Source organism: Brassica napus, chromosome C2 (genome assembly GCF_020379485.1).
Source record: "Brassica napus cultivar Da-Ae chromosome C2, Da-Ae, whole genome shotgun sequence".
NCBI classification, from domain to species: domain Eukaryota; kingdom Viridiplantae; phylum Streptophyta; class Magnoliopsida; order Brassicales; family Brassicaceae; genus Brassica; species Brassica napus.
Window position 1 is genome coordinate 16,659,217 of NC_063445.1, and position 22,433 is coordinate 16,681,649.

Sequence of the window (22,433 nt, forward strand, 5' to 3'; positions counted from 1 at the left end):
TGAAAAAAAGCTGGGACTACGGTTTATGTGGCTTGGAAGTTCGTCTCAATTAATCTAGGAACCATGTTCTGATTCCAATTAAAAATAGCCTTAAAAAGAAGATTTTACTAGGGTGGGCGCAAGGAGAGTATTTCATGTATACTTTGCTTGAATTGCCTTGAACGAGTAATGAATTTTTCGACTTGTACTTGACTTGTCGGAAACACGTGCTTGTTATTTCGAATACTTGTCCAAAAATATGTTACTTGCAAGTTACTTGCCTTGTTCGATTACTTACTATTTATTAATTATTTGGATATAATTCCAATTTTCTAAGAATTACTTTATAGATAATATTATTATATAAAGTTTGATTTTTCAAAATTGATAATTAACATGATCGCGACATGTGTCAATAAAAATTAAGAATGTGACATGCGTCAAAATAAAGTACAAATATTTTTTTGTTTAGGATTTTTAAAAAATTAGAAAAGGAAAATTACTATTACAAAAATATTCTTACAGTTTTTTAAAGTTTTTAGAAAAGGAAAATTGCTATTACATAATCTTTAACAATTATATTTTGTTTGGGATTTAAGAAATATAAAATTACTATCATATATTTATTTTCAGTTATAGTAAGTCAATTTTTAAATTTTAAATTTGTTATTTTAACATCACTTCTACTTTTAGATTTTTCTTTGTTAATTAAATTTGTTTTAGTAGCATATTTATCATCAGATTCTTAAAAATAAAAATTCCTATTAAATAAAATTTACAATTCTCATTGATCAGGAGTTAAAAAAAAAAAACTCTCTTGGTTAGGATTAATTTTTTTTTCTTCACAAATCTCTTTTATTATGATTTTAGAAAAAAAAAAAATTATCATCACATAACCTTTTAAAAGTTTCTAATTAATATGAGTGTGACACATCACAATATATATTTTAAGATTAGGACATGTGTTTAGTTTTTTATCATAAATATATAATTATCTTATTTTAAACTATTTAATAGTAATTTTTTTTCTTTTAAAAAACTTCTAAATAAAGAGAATTATAAAAGACAATATTGACTTTTTCAAAAAACATCTTAAAAACGAAATATAAAATCCTACAAGTACAAAAAATTACTTAATAAAAATTATAAATAAAAACTAATTATACAAAAAGTAATATACATTTTTAAAAAGGTCCAAACAAAAGAAAATTGTAAAATTATAAACCAAAAATAACTATAAATAGTTAACATCTTTATTTAGGTTTAAGCTTCTTCATATTATTTTCACAAAACTCAATAGTCTTTACAAGAAAAATATTACTTTAGCTTTTTAAAAACGTTTTGGATATAACTCAAAAATTTTTATTATCTATGATGTCATAATTTTTGAAAGTTGTAGTCGAAAATGAGCACGTGTAAATATGATGAATATGTATTTGTACATATAAGACAAAATATATAATTAATTAAACATAGAATTCTATATTATATAGAAGTATTTTGTTTAAAAATTATAGAATCCTACAAATACAAGAAAATGTTTAATTAAAAATCATAAAGAAAAACTAATTATAGAATAAGGAAAATTCTTTTTGTAAAAGCCTAAATAAAATTAGATTTTAAAAGTAAACTTATTATTTTCTTATAAAAAACTAGATTTCCTTTTTGATAGATATTTTCTGTTGAAAAATTATAAACCAATAATAACTTCAAATATTTCACTTGGTATGATTGCGACATGTGTCAATATGATGAATATGTGTTTGTATGTATAAGAAAAGTATATAATTAATTAAAAATAAAATTTTATATTATATAGAAGTAAGTTGTTTAGAATTTATAGAATCCTACAAATACAAGAAATTGTTTAATTAAGAATCTTGAAGAAAAACTAATTATAAATAAAGAAATTTTAATTTTTAAAATCCTAAATAAAATGAAATTTTAAAAGTAAACTTATATTTTTTTCTTATAAATAACTATATTTCCTTTTCAATAGATATTTTCTGTTTTAAAATTATAAACCAATAATAACTTCAAATATTTCAGTTGATACGATTGTGACATGTGTCAAAAAAATTTTAGATTTTAAAATGTGTTAATTAAAAGCAGCCACTATTTTAAAATAAGTTTTTCTAAAATCCAAAATAAAAGGGATTTATAAAATAATTGTTTTTTTGTCTTTTTAAATCCTAACCAAAAATATGTTTTTTATTTTACTTTTTAATAGTAATTTTTCATTTTATTAATAGTAATTTTGGATCCTGACCAAAGAGAACTGTAAAATCTTATTAATAGTAATTTTTCATTTTAATAATTAAATGATAAAGTTGATAACAGTAAAATATTACGTAATATTAAAATTTTCTAAAATCCTAAGAAAAATCATAAAAGAATATTTGATAGCATTTTTTCTTCTAAAACAAAAACCTAGAATGGAGAATTGTAAAAATTTATTTGATAATACATTTTTTAAAGAGAATTTGATGATTATCATGATACTAAAAATTATTCATTTAAGAAAAACAAATTGTAAAAATAGTAGTTATACGAATTGTAAAAACATTTAATTTAAAATTACTTAATAGTAACTAGAAATAGTAATTTGGTAGTAATATATTTAATTTGAAATTCTAAATAGAAGATAATTTTAAAATATTATATGATAGTATTTTTTTAATTCTGAATAAAATAGATTTATAAAATAGAATAGTTTCCATTTTTTAAATCCAAGCAAAAAAATTCTAAAAAAATGTTTAATAATAACTGTTTTAAAATATTTGATGAAAAACATGATACTAAAACTATTTAATTAACAAAAATCAAAATTAGGATGTTGTTGTGATATATGTCTTTATGTGTTTCGTCACACGGAAATGAAAGACATGTTTAATATATATTTTCGTGTTTGATTATAAAAAATAGATTATTAATATCGTCACCGTAAGGATCTATATATATATATATGTGTGTTTGGTCAAAAAAAATGAAGCTTCATTGTCATCTTATTACATTTTTAAAATTCATTTTCAATTAAATTGTTATTTATGAAAATTTATCCTTAAGAAACAATGAATTAAGAAAAAAAAATTAAACTGGATAAATTAATTAAAATGGCTTTATTGTTACTAAAATGAGAAACAAGTTATTTGAAAATAATAATAAAGCACATATTGCAAAAACTACAAATCTAAAATGGAAAAAATAGAGAAATTACTTGCAACACTATAAGTTGGATACCAGGCTTTAATATTATTTTCAACCAAAAATACCATAACATATGGATTTAAAATTTAGTGATTACTGTTTATAGTTTAATATCTAGGGGTATGATTGTAAAGTTATATAAAATTTCCAAATGATCTATATAATATTGAATGTTATATATTTAGAGAATTTAGAAGAACATCTTAATTACCTCCAGGATTGTGTCTTCTTTAACCTTATTACAGCATTTAATAAAATAATGTATTTATTTAATTTAATATTTATCACCACAAAACTATATTTTCTTTTTCACAAAACTACAGCTAAGAAGTTATGTTTTTTATAAACATTTATTCACAAAATCAAGTTTCAGAAACATGGTCTTCAGCATGCACATACTTTTTGTGGCTATAAGATGCATGTATTGATGGTTTAATTATCATTAATTACATGATAAAATGATGAATTAAATTGATTTCTATTAGTTAAACAAATAAAAATTCATAGATTACGCAAACCAAAATATATTTATGATAACAAATGCACAAAAAAAAAAATTCAAAAACCCTAAAATGATAATACAAACTTCACTAAATCACCAAAAAAACATTATAATATATTTAAACAAGAATAATAACATATAGTAAGTTATTACATACATTATATTAGTATATGTTAACATTGACTCAATTAGCCTATTTAAATTTAAATATTTTAATTTCACTTTACTTCTTATTTCAGGTTGGGTTTTGTTTAAATTTTTAGGTATCGGCATTTTTATAGTCTTAAGTACAAAATTGATAATAATTCACGTGTGCACCATGATTACTAATATGCAAATATTAACAGAAACTTATGTGGGGAAATGAGCTCTTAATTCTAAAATAAATCTCACACTATATAAACAAAAAAAAAATCTTAAAACTATAACAAATGATTTATTGTTTTTATGTTTTTTTATAAAATTAAAATATCAAACAAAACCCGTGGAACGCACGGGCCCATATCTAGTAATCTATGAGAGAAGGTTATGAAATTTTTTTTTATTTACTCGACTTGTTAAAAACACGAGAGTTATTATAAATAAAATATTTGCACCTAGAGTTTACTAATTCAAAATAAGAAGAATTTTACCGACCTGAACTTATGTAAATAAAGGATTATATCGGTAGTAAAAAAAGCATATCCTACCAATATAAAAGAAGACACATATCTCACGAGCCACTCAGCAGCGGGATATCATATCATTTGTGCTTTCAGTAGCTTTGCCACACTATTGGCATGTAGAATCAGTCAAAAGGTTCCATATGAATTGTGCTGATAGATATGATCAAGGATTAGTATTGTTAGATGAGAGAATCCATTATAGAACAATAAAGTGGTGTCTCTTTCTTTTCTTTTCTTTTCTTTTTTATAATGGCATGGATCCATTAGTGGACTTCCCTGGTTCTTGTGTGGCCTTGTGGGGGTAATAGCACTACATCATTACAGCAGAGAAAACTGTTATGGTTAATTTTACCCCAAAAAAAAAAAAGAAAAACTGATATGCTTATCTTCTTCTCCTATTAATTTGGTGGTTGTCAAATGTCAACCATTACAGAGTACAAAGATCGTAGCTGGAAACTACGTGAAGGCAGGCTTGGGTAATCATAAGATTGATATGTATCTTTGATTTATTAATTAAACAGTCGCCGATCAGAATATGTCCGAAATCTATTTTCTATTTTCTTCATTTATTTTATTGCAGGAAAGCAATGGTTTCGTAGGCATAACATGAGTTCAAAGTTACTATATGGTTATTGATTGTTTAATTATTTTGATAATATAAATTAAAAATGATAGAAAATACACACATTGTTATTAAATATTATTCAAAGCGTTAACTGTTATATATCTATACTATTATTTGCGAAGTAATTTTTTGCATTCGAGCTCTCACGTTAAAAGTTAGAGTGGTTAATATCGTCTATACCATTAAGGAATAAAATATCTACACTATTATTTGCAAAATAATTTTTCGCATTCGGGCTCTCACGTTAAAAATTAGAGTGGTTAATATAGTCTATACCCTTAAAGAATAAAACATATAAATCTATACTATTATTTGAAAAATATTTTTTCGCATTCGAGCTCTCACGTTAAAAGTTAAAGTGGTTAATATCCTCTATACCCTTAAAAATAGAACATATAAATTAGACAAAAAATAAAAGCGAATTTAAAATTTATTTGATTAGATAAGTGATTAAAATTAATAATAAAAAAATTATCCAAAATCTAAAAATACATTTAAAAATAAAAAGATAATTCATATATATGTTGTGTTGTATCCAAAATTATTTTTTTATAAAAAGGTTAAAATTAAAAAAAAACAGAAAAAACATAACTAAATATTAAGTGAAATTTTTAATTGTATATTATTCGAAAGAAAATATTGAATAATTTTTAAAGTTTATTTATTATTTATTAATAATGAATATAGTATAAAAATAAAATTTCAAAAAATTATAATATGTATGAATTTTCAAATGAAAAATGAATAATAATTTAACATTATAATCTTTTAATTAATAAATCATGTATTAATAAGTAATTATAAAATATTTACGTCCGCATGTGCGGGTGAAACACCTAATTTTAATTATATTTTTGTAGACTTTCTTTAATGAAAGAAGAAGAAAAAAATTTAGTAAATTATTTTTTAATTTTATAGTTAACTTAATAAAATGTACTATATATTTAAATAGAATGATATATTTCTCTAAAAAAAAAAATTAAAAATCATTATAATGATTACATATAACATAGCTCACCTATTGTGCTCACGTATTGTAATGTTTCTTACTAGAAATAAAAACATTAGAAAAGAAAGAAAAAGGAGAGACAAAGTCAGTTATTTATGGGATCCCATTATTTATTGCTATATCATCGTCTTCCCGAAGCATCTACCAGTTAGATTTAAAAAAAAAAAAAATCTACCAATTGATTGAAAAGTATTATCGAGAGATTTGAGGATCGTGCCACAATTTAATAATTTGATTAGTTTTGCTGATCAGAATCAGAAGAGCATGTGCTTAATCATATCTAAAACATTTAAAATGTAAATAACCTACAGCTTAACTTTTTTTTTTTTTTGTCAGCAACAAAGCAGACTCATGTAAATTCTGCGAACCACTTCGGTAGCTCTGCATCCATATGAACGATAAACGACAGTTGTTTCCTTGCACTGCGTGCGAGAATGTCCGCCTTTGAGTTCTGTGTTCGTGGTATATGAATAATCTCTGAGCTGTTAAAACTTCTCTTCAAAAAATTTTATGTGGTTTCTTTTCAAAAAAAAAAAAAAGAGACAAAAATAACTAACCTTGTAGACAGTCGATGCCCAAAAATAACTAATACAATCTGTTTTATTTGTGACAGAAAAGTTACGGCCATTCAATTAAGAAAATGTAAGTAACCTACAGCTTAACAGGATATGTATTTTACAGAACAAAATTATAAACACATGTAAAAATTGGTGAGGATTAAATAGAAAACTTGAAAGAAAAAAATTCATTATATTCTAACATATTTTTGTGTGTTTAAAAACTTTTTTACATTACAAATATTAACATTATAACTGTTAATATTTACATTACATAAAGATTCTAATATCAAACACAATTCAGTAATATTCCTAATATTTATCATTTCTACATAAAGTCACAAATATTTGTCCTGTTTTTTATTGCGTTGACAAATGAGTATTTGGAAGATCACGTAAACTTCCAATGCCGCTTATACCATTAAGTACACGTGGCTCTCTATTTGTGGAACATGCATCTCACGCGCTCTTACAGGCGTGACAAGGATACATCCACTAACGGTGAAAATGAAATGACTACACTCACTCCTTGTGCTCTGTTCTCTCTCAGCGATTTTACACAGAGGAAGGTATGAGAGAAAACTCAGGCCAGTGGTTTACGGTGATTGCGTTCATAGTTGGACCTCTTCCAGCATCGCACCTTCCTTACGGTGGTCGGCTGGCTTTGGCTCCGGTTTGCTCGCGTTTTTCTTGACGGAGCTTCCGGCTCTTGGCTCCGGCGATACATCAGACACTCCGGTGATCGCTGGCTTTGATTTCCATGACGGCCGCTTGTTCATCGGTGGCGTTGTTGGATTATCTTAGGATTTCATCCGGATTATGTTAGATTTACGCTTCCTTGATCTTCATCGTTTCGATTGACTTCCGATCTTGACATGCGATTGTCTCTTCCTCCCCTTTGTGAGGGCCGTGACATCTTAAGTTTCTTCTTTTCTCCAAAGGTGTCTACGGTTTCTTCTAGGTGAATCGATATTTGAAGGTTGGTTTGTGTTCAATTGAAGCTTTATTGAGGCAAAGATTATCGGGCTTTATTTTCTAAAGTCGTCCGACGGTTTCTTCTCATGCGACATCCTGTTCCGGTGTGTTCCGGTGGATTGCCGGTGAGCTGCTCCGGCGACATCTTTCATGCCGTGAAGTTTGGTGGAGTTTCATTCATCGGGCACGTGTCTCCAACGCTATCAAAATGACGCGTGGAGTGCTCGAGTTGACTCACCTCTTCCTCTTGGGTTTGGGTTTCTTTTGTTTTGGGTGAATAGTTGGGCCGGAGGCCCATGTGTTGATTGTCCCTTTGTTTGCCTATCTTTGGGTTTTTTGTTTTGTTGGGCTTTTGGCCTTTTATAATTCTAATAGATGGAAAAAAAAAAAAAAAGACTACACTCACTCACTTACGGTCAAACAAATTCCCTGTCTGAATATATTTTAGTTTCTCTAGTCTAAAAATTAACCAAAACGCAAACGTTTAACACGTCTCACGTTCCTCTAGCACGAGGTCCACGAGCAATCGCTCACGTCGGCTTATTTATCACATCTCTCTCTCAATCCAAACACAAGCGAGAACAAAAATAAAATAAAAATGTTTGTAGCATCTCCGGTGAAATCAAACTCCTACGGTGCCGGCCTGGTGAGATTTCCGGCGTTTCCCGTACTTCCACGGCGGCGACAACACATAGTTCCACTTTCCAGAAAAGTCCGAGCTGTGATAAGCCGGGAAGAAAAGACGGTGGATCAAGAAGATGGAAAAAATACAAACGGTTCACTAGTAAGTAACTCACCCGCGTTTCCATGGCAGAGATCTAAGTATACGGGAACAAAAACGGTCATTGCGGTTGTGAAGATCAGGAAGAAGATGAGAGAGAAGCTAACTGAGAGGGTTGAGCATCAACTAGAGCTTTTAATGAAAGCCATAGGTCAAGGGATGTTGATTCAGCTTGTTAGTGAAGAAATCGATCCTGGTTCGTTTTTTCTTAACTTCTTTTATTTCTCTTTTACAAATATTGCATTTTTGATTTGCCTTTTTGCATATAAATCAGTTTATTACTTTTTGGGCTAGAGAACAAAAAGCCAAATACTTATTAGATTTATTTAGTTACAGTTTACCAGTTTGTTCGTTTCTTATACATCTTGATTTTCTGTATTTTTTGGATTTATCCTAGACTTAGCTTAAGATTGTTGGAAAAAAGAAAAAAAAGCTTCAGATTGTTTTCTAGAACTTTTTTGGTCGCGGTTTTGGTGCTAAACTCAAAAAGACAGCTATTAACTCGTGCATAGTTAATGATATTTCAGTGAACTTAGTGGATGTTAATTAAGAACCCATCAGCCAGTAAGTTCTTATTCTCTTCCTATTTCGCTGTCACGGCCGTTCTGCCGGAACGAGTTGGCGGTGGTCAATTCTAATGATAATCTATATTGCAAAACCGAATCTTTCATCCTCCTGGCTGGATCTGACATTTTTATATATTATTTTCTTAGATTTTCTTTGTGAATTATTGTGCCAGATCGTCGAAGTTATCAATCCGATTTTTCCACTCTGTATTAAATAGTAAACAATATTCCCCCGTTTCATATTGTAAGTAGTTTTAAGGAAATATTTTTGTTTCAAAATATAAGTAATTTTCGTATTTCTAGGTAACTTTTACATTTATTGAATATAGTGTAACCAATCAAATTAAATAGACTTATTTTTTATTAATCAAATTATATCTAACCTATTTATTATAAAAAATATTTTAAAAACATAATAATTTTCTTTTTTACCCAATACTTTAAGTATAATTCAGTAACAAGTTTAGTATAATAAGTCAGTGAGAGTCTTGAATAATGTGGAAAAGAGATTTGACTTTTCATGCCTTCCTTTTTGTTATTATGGGGGTTTTAAGCACATGTCTCATTATATTTTAATTGCAGTTAAAACAATAGATCGCAATAGCTTTAGATTAACACCTTCTGTGGAAGTGGAAGGATTTAAGAAAGTTTTTCAATATATATTTAAATAATCCCCTATATATTAATGAAATTTTTAACTTTAGAGACACTTTTTCACATATCAATTACACTATAAGACACTTACAACTTGAGACACATTTTTTCTTGTTGAAATGTCTCTTATGACCTTAAACTAAAGAAAATAGAACATTTCACTTTCTTTCCATCACACGAATCTCTCTCCTCTTTTTATTTTACTTTAATGTTTTTCTGATCACACCTTATATTTTCATTTACTTTTATCTCAAATTCTAAAATATATTAAGCAAAAATAATTATCATAATAAATTATATATAAAATTATCTATTTTAAGATCCATTTTCATATATATATTATATATATTAATATGTAAACAAAATTAAATGTGAACGTAGACACCAAATTATAGATAATAAAATTATTAATAATAAAATTATAGATAATAAAATTATAGATTAGATGTGGACATGAACACCACCGACAAGTACCATCCACATCGTCTCATGTGTCGTCATTCTCTGCATTCACCGCGGTGTTGTGACCATGCTCAAGATCGTTGTGGCAGCTGTCTTCGCCTCTTCAGTTGTAGAAGGAAAGCTCGAGTAATCTTTTATAAGGTGTATATATTTTTCTCATGTCTAACTGAACCTTTTTAATCTCATAAATTGTAACCTTGTCCATATTTCTGCGTCCATAATTATTATGTCCATAATTTAAGACTTAACCACATGTGTTCATGAAATATATATATCCATAATTTATGTCCATAACAAATTTCTCTTATAGAATTTACTGTCCACATGGTGTTAAGTGTATTATGTACATAATGGTTATCATATCAATTTTTTTTAAAAATTTCAAATTTGTAATAGTGGAAGTAAACCATCATACAATATTATTTGCATTTCTTTGATTCATACGTCCACAAATTACTCGTCGTTCACAAGTCGATCCACACTTCATCGTCCTCCTTAGCTTGTCGTCCACAACTCTTTATCCATAACTTGTTGTCCACGAGGACAAATTTGTCAAAAACACACCTAGGTCCCACCAGAAAGTGTCTCACAAGTGTGAAATGACTCTCACTGTAAAAGAAAGACAAAAAGTGTCATAAAGTGTAATCAACTCTATATTAATTGAGAAACATTACACTTTTTTTGTAGCCACGTGTCATCAATACAATGATTCTTACAACCCTTAGAAAATAAGTTGGTCCATCTAATTATATAATAAGCTTTTTATTAAACTAACCATAAATTTATTATCAATTTTCATTATTATTTCTTTAAATAAAAGTTACGAAATTGCCTAATCTGGCTAAAGTATATATGACAATTAAGGATTTTGAATAACAAAGATTTGATAAAATTTAATGTATCTTTTATCATATTTATTTAATTTTAAACTATTAAAATAAATTAAACAACCACATAAATCATATAATACAAATTTAGTTTTTTTTTTATATGTTATATTTTAAATTTTTTAAAATGACTATAAATTACTAAAAGTTTTTTTGTGATCATTGGTTTAAAAGTTTTGTTATGATAAGATACAAATGATTATAAAATCATGTAAGTAAAGAGTCTAACTTAATTAATTATTAAGATTAAAAGATATATATATATATATATATATCATTTTAAGTTAAACTATATACAATAAAAAATATAAATATTTTAATTTCAAAATTTACTTTGAAAATTTTTTTTTGATAAAAACTTTGAACAAACATTGACAACTTCATTTTTTAAAAATTAAAAATTATTAAAACTAGTAATTCCACAATGAAAATTTTTCTATCAGTAATTTAATTTTTTTTTGCTATAAAAGATACAAATGATAAAAAAACATACGAGTAGAAAACATCATTTAATATACATTAATATTAAAAATATACTATATATGTTAATATCATTTAAATTTAATTATATATCCTATCAAATAGAAAAAAATTTGTTTTGATTAATAAAATTTATTTATATGTTCGCACCAATTCAATTATATATGTAATAGTTACTGAATTTATAATTATTCAATATATGTTTATTATTTCATAATATGTAAACAAATATAATACTTAAAATATGTTCTTGCGCGGGTCTTAACCTAGTTAATAATATATAAATATTGGATGACCGACTTAAACACATACATTTCTTCATCATAGTTTTTCATAGTATTGCGAATGAATGGAAAACGACCTATTTCCACACCAAAAATATCGTATAACAACAATTCCACACAATCCTTCATGTTCATCCTAATTGCACATATTTTAAGCATACAAACTTATTTACCTCCATTTTCAAAGATCAAAACCGAAACCACACAGACGAAAGTTTACCTTGGTTTTAATGATTTAGAATTCAAACCGATATTAAACCAGTTGGTATTGAACTGAAATTAACACCGACCCAACATGATATCTATATAGTACCGACCTAACTTTTTTGTAGGATGTTGGATTGGGTTCTATTTGGATATCAGGTTGTGTCGGGTTTTAATTTCAGTTCGATACCAACTGGTTTGATATCGGTTTAACTAGTTTCACATTTGTTTAGGTTCTAAACCATTAAACTAAGCTAAACCTTCGTCTTTGTGGCTTCAGAATTTTAATCATTTAAAATGGAAGTAAATGGGTTCGTATAATTAAAATGTGTTCAATTAGGACGATCGTGAAAGATTGTGTGGAGTTGTTGCTATATGATATATATCGTGTGGAAATATGTCTTTTATCCAAAACTATTAAGATGAGATTCTCATGTTTTAAAATACCAACTCAATATTATATATTAATTTAATATATGTTGAGATATTCAATTAGATCTCTATTGAAATTATTCTTATAACCTTAGTATTAGTGAGGTTATCACATCATTTCTTATTGTTAAAACAAATTAGAACAATTAAAATATGAAAGAAAATGTGATTTTTTCAAATGTATTAAAAAAACTTAGAAACTAGTGGTTCAATAACTTTTACAAAATAAAATAAATAAGCAAATAAAACATTGTTTTTTAAAATTTTAAGATCATACAATAATGTTTTAGAATATCTTTATGAGTGTGACTGGATGTACTTGTTAGAGTAAATCTTTACTCTAATTTTAGTTTTTACTCTGAATTCAACCTTTTCTATCCAATCAGGTGAAGTATGTTTTCAGCCCATTTACTTCAAAAATGGAGAAAAACTAATAAAAATAGAGTACCTTTTTACTCTATGTTAAACAAGTAAAAAGTTTTACTCTACTTTACTTTATTTCCTCTTTTTTTCACTTCTTTATCCCACCAATTTACTCTATGAGTAACCAATTACACTCTATGTATGGTATGAAAACGGAGTTCTTAACAGTAATAAAAAAAATTAATTAATGAAGTGTTATAATTGATCCATCCTTAATTTTTTTTGAAATTACTATATGGAGATCTCAAGTTTTAAAACCCCCATTATTATTTATTTAATTTTTAATCGGAGCTTCCAACTCTTGTGGTAAAGGGTTCACAGCTATGAGTATCGCCAGGTTCGAGTCCGGCCACCCGGGACGTCTTAAATGATAAAAAATGTGGATTCTTGGGTCTCGTAGAGATTAATCTTTAGACATAGAAAACCTTTGAAATCACACAAATGTTATAAAAAAATAAATTTTTATTATTTTTTTTTATTTTTTTAGAACTCCTCTCTGACTATTGGAGTACTCTTAGACGTTTACCAACACACGCTTTTTATTGTTTCATCAGAAGATATAAAGATCGAAGTATATAAGAAAACTTTTTCTTATTAGCTTAAGAAAATAACTCAAAACTTAAGCTCTCACAAACTCAATCTATAATCTCACAAGTTTGCATCTTCTTATATAGAGATATGATATTCATTTTTCTTTTAAACTTAACTTATCTATATAACTCTTAGATAAGATAATTTTCCTATTTCGAATAAGTTTAGTTTAACTTGTGGACGTTATCTTCAAGATTAACTTCAACATTTTCCCCCTTAATCTTGAACTCCATATTCTTCAGATCTTGAATTCCAATAAGCTCCCTCATCTCCTTGAATTTGATTCTTCCCAAAGCCTTTGTCAAAATGTCAGCTTTCTGCAGGCTACCTGCGATGTGCTCCACCTCTACTTGGCCATTGTCTACACACTCTCGGATAAAATGGTAACGCTTGTGAATATGTTTGCTTCGACCATGAAACACAGGGTTCTTTGTGAGAGCGATTGCTGACTTGTTATCCAATCTTATTGTCACCTTTTCACTTGCTTTCTCGAGTATCTCTGCAAGAAGCTCTTGCAACCATATGGCTTGTTTTGCTGCTTCGGTGGCTGCCATGAACTCGGCTTCACAGGAAGATAGAGCAGCAGTCTCTTGTTTGGTTGAACACCATGTGATCAAGCATTCGTTTAAGTAGAAGAGATGACCAGTTGTACTTCTCCCATCATCAATGTCCACATTATGTGAGCTGTCTGAGTACCCTACTAACTCGGAATGTCTTGTCTTCATGAATGTAAGACCATAGCTGAATGTTCTTTTCAAGTACCAAAGTACTTGCTTTAGCGCAACTTGATGACTCTCTTTCGGTTCATGCATGTACCTACTCAACACACCAACTGAATAAGACATGTCTGGTCGGGTGTGAAGAAGGTAACGTAGACAGCCAATTATTCTTCTATACTCTTTCTCATCTATGTTTCTTTCTTCTGGAGCTTTTGACAACTTCAAACCTGCATCCATAGGGCTTTGAACTGCATTGCAATTGGCCATCTTTGTTTCTTCTAGGATTTTCTTTGCATAACCTTCCTGCTTCAGCATGATTCCACCATCAAATTGAAACACCTCGATTCCAAGATAGTATGTTGGAAGACCGAGATCACTCATATCAAATTTTCTTGACATCCCTGCCTTGAACTCTTTGATCATCTCTGTCTTCGAACCTGTAATGAGGAGATCATCTACGTATACTGCCACAAGTAGTAGGTCATGCTTCTTTCTCTTTCGATACAGAGAAGGTTCCTTGTTGCACTTAACGAAATCAAGCTCTCCAAGCACTTTGTTTAGTTTCTCATTCCAAGCTCTAGGAGCTTGTTTTAAGCCGTATAAAGCTTTATTAAGCTTATAAACCTTGCTTTCACTTCCTTCTATCACAAAACCTTCTGGTTGAGAGACATACATGACCTCTTTGAGATCACCATGTAAGAATGCGGTTTTAACATCTAGGCGATGAACTTCCCAACCGTTAGAAGCAGCTAGACCAATAATGAACCGTACAGTTTCTATGCGTGCAACAGGGGCAAAAACCTCTTCATAATCAATTCCATGTCTCTGAATATATCCTTTAGCCACTAGTCTTGATTTCTGCTTGCTTATACTTCTATCATAGTTCCGTTTGATCTTAAAGACCCACTTAAGTCCAATAGGTTTTGCTCCAAGAGGAAGATCAACCAGTTCCCAAGTATTATTCTTTACTATTGATGCGACTTCCTCGTTACATGCATCTTTCCATACTTGTTCTTCAATGGGTTCACTGAAATCCCAAGGCTCATCGTTAATGAGAAGTAGTAATATATCTCCTTCTACATCAGCTAGGTATACATAGTCATCCAAGTAGCCTGGTTTCTTGCTTATCCTTGTTGATCGTCTAAGCAGATCTTGTACTTGCTCTGTTTCAGTCTCCGATGGACTTTCTTCCTCTTCTTCGATGTCTTCTTCTTCCATACTACCATCGTTGTTCTGTTCTTGTTCCATTGCTTCTTCTTCTTCTCGTAAGCCATTATTTCCGTACAAACCCAAAGATAACTTGAACATACCCGATTCCTCACTGATCTCGTTTGCTGTAGTGTTCCACTTCCATCCTTTGTTCTCATCAAAAGCGACATCTCTACTTACCACTACCTTTCGAGTTACAGGATCAAGTAACCTGTATGCCATCGATCCTGGTTCTGTGCCCAAGTGCACGAGGGTTCTCGTCCGATCATCCAGCTTTCTCAGGTGTGGGCTATCTGTCTTTGCGTATCCTAAGCAACCAAACACGCGGAGATGATCGATGCTTGGCCTCTTACCCTTTAAAACCTCATATGGAGTTTGTGACACCAAAGTCCTTGTTGCTACTCGATTTATAAGGTATGTAGAATGTCGAACTCTTTCTCCCCATAGATAATTTGGTACGTTCATGTGCTTCATGATGCTTCTAGTCATCTCTAGCAACGTTCGGTTTCGACGTTCAACCACTCCGTTATGCTGTGGAGAGTAGGGTGCGGTAAGATGTCGGTTAACTCCTGTTTCCTTGCAGAAAGTCTTGAATTCATTCGATGTAAACTCTCCTCCTCTTTCGGTTCGGAGTGTTTTGATTGATTCCCCTGTCTCAGATTCCACCATTGTCTTAAAACTTTTAAACTTCTCGTATGCTTGGCTCTTATCCTGCAGCAATATCGACCACATGTATTGACTGTAATCATCAATGAGCACAAATATATATCTATTTTTCCCGGCTGTAGGTGGTGTAATGGGTCCACATAAGTCCCCATGAATGAGCTCGAGTTTTTGGGTAGCTCGGTACGAGGTTGCACTTGGGAACGAACGCCTTGTTTGTTTTCCAAGTAAGCAGGCTGTACACGTTTCATTCTCCATGCTCATGTTTGGTATACCTATAGCCAGTTGATTCTTCATCATTGACTTCATTGTGTTTACTCCAATATGTTCTAACCGTGCGTGCCATCTACTGTAATCACTTTGAGCAGCCAGTTGAAAGCACTCGGAATGAACACTGTCCATAAGGACTTTGTAAAGTCGATTCTGTGATCTTCTAGCCTTGACAATGAGCTTTCCTTCTTTATCATGGAGTGTAAGATGTTCTTCTTTCATCCTTACTTCACATCCCGCTTCTGTGGCCTGTCCAAGACTGATGATATTGCTTTTGAGATCCGGTATGAAGTAGACATCAGCGAGTAGTTTATGTTCTCCGGTTTGACTCATAAATAAAATAGATCCTTTGCCTTTAATATCGATTCTTGAGTCATCGCCGAACCGAACCTTGCCTGTAACACTCTCATCAATCGTTTTGAAGTAATCTTGCATACCTGTCATGTGATTGCTTGCACCGTTGTCTAGGTACCAAACTCTTTTGTTGTCGGCATTGGCTTCAAAATCCTTTCGTTTCACATTCTTTTCATTAAGGTATACTACTTCGTGCATTAACAACTTGTCAGCATCTTGAGTATCATCATTCTTCGTCTCACTCTTCGTTTCATATGCCTCCTGGAGTTTTGACAATCTGTCGGGAAAGCTGGAGGCAAAGTGACCGAGTTTATCACACCTAAAACACAGAATCTTTGAGTAGTCTATATCTCTGTAAGATCTTCCGCGACCTCGACCATAGAAGCGTCCTCCTCGACCTCTGCCTCTATAATCTCCACAGGATTGAGTATTTGGTGTTTCCGAATTAGCGTACATTAGTTTGGTTTGATCACTCTGACCTTCTTCTTCATCATCATGAATTCTCTCTTCATAGGCTTTTAGACGAACGATAATGTCTTCAAAGCTTGTCACCTTTAGGTCAAGCACCTGTTCTAGAGAAGCTACCATGTGAATGTATTTTTTTCGGGGCAAACTCTTGAGAAACTTCTTCATGAGTTTGGTTTCTTCAATGGCTTCTCCTAGGGCAGATGATCTTGAGGAAATTTCGGATAACTTGCCGACAAAGTCATCGATAGTATCGTTGTCTTTCATCTTCAAACGACCGAATTCAGCGTTTAACGTTTGTAATCTCGCTTCTCGGACCCTGTCTGCTCCTAGATGGCAAGCTTTGATGGCGTCCCACACTTTCTTTGCTGCGTCAAGTTCTCCAACTTGTAAAATAAGAGCTTCGGGGATGGATTGGAAGAGAAGAGCGATCGCCATATCATTCTTATCTCCTTTGGCTGATTCATTCTCAATGAACTCCCAAACTTTGTGAACCTTAAGAAGTATCTTCATCCTGATTGCCCATACTGTGTAGTTTGTAGTAGTTAGCGTAGGGCACTTTATCGAGGATGATGATCCTTCTATTGGTTTGTTAACGATAGTCGAGAGATCACCCATGGTTGTCGTCTGTTCTTCTTAGTTTTGCTCTGATACCAATTATTGTTTCAATCCCAAGATATAAAGATCGAAGTATATAAGAAAATTTTTTCTTATTAGCTTAAGAAAATAACTCAAAACTTAAGCTCTCACAAACTCAATCTATAATCTCACAAGTTATGCAACAAGTTTGCATCTTCTTATATAGAGATATGATATTCCTTTTTCTTTTTAACTTAACTTATCTATATAACTCTCAGATAAGATAATTTTCCTATTTCGAATAAGTTTAGTTTAACTTGTGAACCAAGTTAACTTCAAGATTAACTTCAACACTTTTTCTATTCGTTAATGGTGACATAATGTTTGTTATTGTATATTACAGAAACTGGTTCAGGTCGAAAGAGTTCAGAAACTCCGGTGCTTGGACTCCCCAAGGCTCGCAACGATTCCAGATACCTGGAATTCACAGCCAACTTCACTGTCCCGACCGACTTTGGTAAACCAGGTGCCATTCTTGTCACCAATCTCCTTTCCTCGGAGATTTGCTTGTCAGAGATTATTATCCATTACGGAAGTGACACCATTCTCTTCCCTGGAAACACTTGGATCCACTCCAGAAACGATAACCCTGAAGGCAGGATTATCTTCGCAAGTCAAGTGAGAATACTTCTTCTTCATGGTCTTACTTTCTTCTAACTTTTGTTTATTATTTTTTTTGTTCTTACACTTATTCATCATCATGTTGCTTCATAAGACATGGTTACCTTCCGAGACTCCAGCGGGGATCAAAGAGCTACGAGAAAAGGACTTGAAGAGTGTCCGTGGTAATGGAGAAGGCGAGAGAAAGCCTCATGAGAGGATCTATGATTATGATATCTACAACGACATAGGCGATCCTCGTAAAAAAGATCGAGTTAGGCCTATTCTTGGTGTCCCAGAGAGGCCCTATCCAAGACGTTGCAGGTCTGGCCGGCCTCTCCTTTCAACAGGTGATCAATCTCTTTCTCTCTCACTCACTTTACATAGTAGTAGTACAAAGACATTGTTTTGGCTTCTGACATGGTGAATTCATTCAGACACACCGTTTGAGAGCAGAGGAAAGGACAAGGATGAGTTTTATGTTCCGAGAGACGAAGTTTTTGAAGATATCAAGAGAGACACGTTTAGAGCTGGGAGATTCAAGGCTCTCTTTCACAACCTCGTCCCATCTATTGCAGCTGCATTGTCAAACTTAGACATTCCTTTTACATGCTTCTCTGATATAGACAGGTTATACAAATCTGATATTGTCTTGAAACACACCGAGGGAAAAGACAAAGGCCTAGGTGGTTTCATTGATGGCATCCTTAACGTTGGTGAAACACTACTAAGATATGACACTCCTGCCGTAATAAAATGTAAATTTTGTTCATTCTTGAATTTGTACCATCATTCTTGAAGTATGTATATATCATGTATTTTTATGGTTTGTTTGTTCAGGGGACAGATTTGCGTGGCTGAGGGACAATGAGTTTGGACGTCAAGCTCTTGCTGGTGTCAACCCTGTCAACATCGAGCTTCTCAAGGTATGTTTTATTTTTACTATTTGTTTTTACAACCAAAGGAAACTATATCTAGGAAGCAATCCAAGGTGGAAACTCTATGTGGACAATATTGTAACATCCCGAGTTGTGATATGTGAAAAGGCTTAAGAAAATTGATTTGGCTACCTATGTCACCAAAATTGACTTACCTTTTCCGGAGCACATCCTGAAAGAACTCTAGAGTTAAGTGTGCTTGAGCTGGAGTAGTGGAAGGATGGGTGACCTATCGGGAAGTGATTCGCGATAGCGTGCGAATGAGGCCAAAGTACGGGGAAAAGTCGGGTGGTGATTGCAGGGTCAGTAAACAATGATTCCAAGCCTTGGAAAATTAACGGACCGACCGTTAGAACGGGATGGGGCCCACGGGCTGAGAGAGCGGGCGTGAGTGGCCCATTAGCTGTGGGCGATCGGGGCGTTATAAGTGGTATCAGAGCTGGTTAGCCATCTCAGTTCTGACCTGAGAGGCGTCTTGAGACCTGTCGTGGGGCGCAACGAGGATGGGGTGAATTGTAACATCCCGAGTTGTGATATGTGAAAAGGCTTAAGAAAATTGATTTGGCTACCTATGTCACCAAAGTTGACTTACCTTTTCCGGAGCACATCCTGAAAGAACTCTAGAGTTAAGCGTGCTTGAGCTGGAGTAGTGGAAGGATGGGTGACCTATCGGAAAGTGATTCGCGATAGCGTGCGAGTGAGGCCAAAGTACGGGGAAAGGTCGGGTGGTGATTGCAGGGTCAGTAAACAATGATTCCAAGCCTTGGAAAATTAACGGACCGACCGTTAGAACGGGATGGGGCCCACGGACTGAGAGAGCGGGCGTGAGTGGCCCATTAGCTGTGGGCGGTCGGGGCGTTATAAATATATTTAGTCTTAACCCTCGCTTCGTGTCAGCTTGCCTGCTACCAGGGCCGATCCTTGGCATAGACCAGTCAAGTATTGGTTTATGGCCCCTAAAATTTTTGAACAAAATTATATAGAAATAGGCTTTCAAATTCATAAAAAAATTTTTTTTATTAAAATTCTTATTAAATTGCCTACAACCCTCAAAATCGCAGGGCCTGCCTGGTTGCTACTGAATTTTTCTATCGTGGATTTTACCATTTATATATCAGGAATATTCTGTACGAGTTTCTGAAACTTCTTGTATATGTATTGACAGGAGCTGCCAATTCGAAGCAAGCTTGACCCGGCTATATATGGATCTCCAGAATCTGCTCTCACAGAAGAACTGATTGCTCATGAAGTTTTACACTATGGAATGACTTTGGAACAGGTTTAGTGCTGTTACAACAATTGTTTTATAGAATCCTCTCATCTATTTGATCCTAAGACTAAAAAGTTTTAGTGTATGTTTGGATGTAGGCGTTTGAGGAGAAGAGATTGTTTCTCCTGGATTACCATGACATGCTCCTGCCATTTGTAGACAAGATAAACTCCATCAAAGAGGATCCAAGAAAGACATATGCTTCTAGAACAATTTTCTTCTACTCAAAGGCAGGTGCCCTGAGGCCGTTGGCCATAGAGCTCTCCTTGCCTCCCACGCCAGAGAACGAGAACAAGTTTGTTTATGCTCACGGACATGACGCTACTACTCACTGGATTTGGAAGCTAGCCAAAGCTCATGTCTGCTCAAATGATGCTGGTGTTCACCAGCTAGTTAACCACTGGTAACTCAAGTTACTTGAACTTTGTCTCCAGCTTTGTTAGTAGTTTCCATTGATTTGTATTGAAGAGACATATAATTTGGAGACTCTCAGGCTAAGGACTCACGCTTGCATGGAGCCTTACATCATTGCCACCAATAGACAATTGAGTTCGATGCATCCGGTTTACAAGCTGCTTCATCCTCACATGCGCTACACGCTAGAAATCAATGCGCGTGCACGTAAAAGCTTAATCAACGGAGGAGGGATTATAGAAAGTTGCTTCACTCCTGGAAAATACGCAATGGAACTAAGCTCTGCGGCATACAAAAGTATGTGGCGGTTTGACATGGAAGGACTTCCTGCTGATCTTGTCCGAAGGTTAATAAAACACACACACAAACACTCTTTTGTTTGGTCATACTGTCTCTTTCTCTAATAATTCTATATGTCCTCATATAATACAGGGGAATGGCAGAGGAGGATTCTTCAGCGGAGTGTGGTGTGAAGCTTGTGATCGAAGACTATCCGTATGCAGCAGATGGTCTTTTGATCTGGAAAGCCATCAAGAACCTAGTTGAATCATATGTGAAACACTTCTACTCTGATCCCGATTCAATAACCTCTGACTTTGAGCTCCAAGCTTGGTGGGACGAGATCAAGAACAAAGGTCACTACGACAAGAAAGACGAGCCTTGGTGGCCTAAACCCAACACAACGCAATACTTGTCCGAAATCCTAACCAACATGATATGGATCGCGTCGGGACAACACGCAGCCCTTAACTTCGGGCAGTACCCGTTCGGTGGGTATGTGCCTAACCGTCCTACGCTGTTGAGGAAACTTATACCACACGAAAACGATCCAGACTACGAAATGTTCATGAGAAACCCTCAGTACAGTTTCCTTAGCTCTTTACCGACACAGCTCCAAGCAACAAAAGTGATGGCGGTACAAGAGACGCTCTCTACGCATTCTGCTGACGAAGAGTACTTGATCGACCTGAAAGAAAACCAGAGACGTTGGTTTCAAGATGAGGAAGTGGTTAAGTATTTTAGCAAGTTCACGGAGGAGCTTGAGGAGATAGAGAAGAAGATCAATAAGAGGAACAAAGATAAGAAGCTGAAGAACAGAACAGGTGCTGGGATGCCTCCTTACGAACTACTTATACCTACTTCACCACATGGAGTCACTGGCCGTGGTATTCCCAACAGCATTTCCATCTAGATTTGTGAAATGGACTTTTCAAGGGTACAAGGTTCAAATCAAAGTAGTATTTTAGATGTCAATCCATTTCTAAGTGTTTCAATTCAATAAAAATACAGGTTCATGCTTAAGCTAAGTGCATTCAATGTTTAAGCTAAGTGCATTCAATGTAACGAAGTGATTTGAATAACTAACAAGACTCTAACACAATTAACTAGCAACTTTCAAGCAAATGGATAAGGGATGAATCATGGGTATAGGAATTTGATTTCAGATGACTAAGATTTAATCTAAAATGGCAAGGTTTCAATCAACACATTTCCCTAAGTCTAGATAACATTCCTAAGCAAGTTCTTTGTCAAGACAAATGCTCATTTACTCTCATTGATCAAACATCAAATGTCTTTGGTTTGTGTCAATCAAGCAATCATTAAGAAC

General features: G+C 32.7%; 1 protein-coding gene across 1 annotated transcript; it reads left to right on the top strand.

Annotated features, from left to right (window-relative positions):
* Positions 1-7,949: 7,949 nt before the first annotated feature.
* On the top strand, positions 7,950-22,126 carry LOC106396874 (lipoxygenase 6, chloroplastic). The gene is made up of 9 exons (XM_022706425.2): positions 7,950-8,496; positions 17,946-18,220; positions 18,318-18,552; positions 18,640-18,960; positions 19,043-19,128; positions 20,306-20,419; positions 20,509-20,813; positions 20,904-21,170; positions 21,257-22,126. The coding sequence occupies exons 1-9, from the start codon at positions 8,118-8,120 to the stop codon at positions 22,014-22,016; spliced, it is 2,742 nt and encodes a 913-aa protein (XP_022562146.2). The 5' UTR covers positions 7,950-8,117; the 3' UTR covers positions 22,017-22,126.
* Positions 22,127-22,433: the final 307 nt, after the last annotated feature.

What these genes read in the sequence shown, in the direction of transcription:
- LOC106396874 (XM_022706425.2), top strand. Translation starts at nt 8,118, where the DNA reads ATGTTTGTAGCATCTCCGGTGAAATCAAACTCCTACGGTGCCGGCCTG. An exon ending in CCGGCCTCTCCTTTCAACAG is followed by an intron (nt 18,553 to 18,639) that starts GTGATCAATCTC and finishes GAATTCATTCAG; the next exon opens with ACACACCGTTTGAGAGCAGA. An exon ending in CACTCCTGCCGTAATAAAAT is followed by an intron (nt 18,961 to 19,042) that starts GTAAATTTTGTT and finishes TTGTTTGTTCAG; the next exon opens with GGGACAGATTTGCGTGGCTG.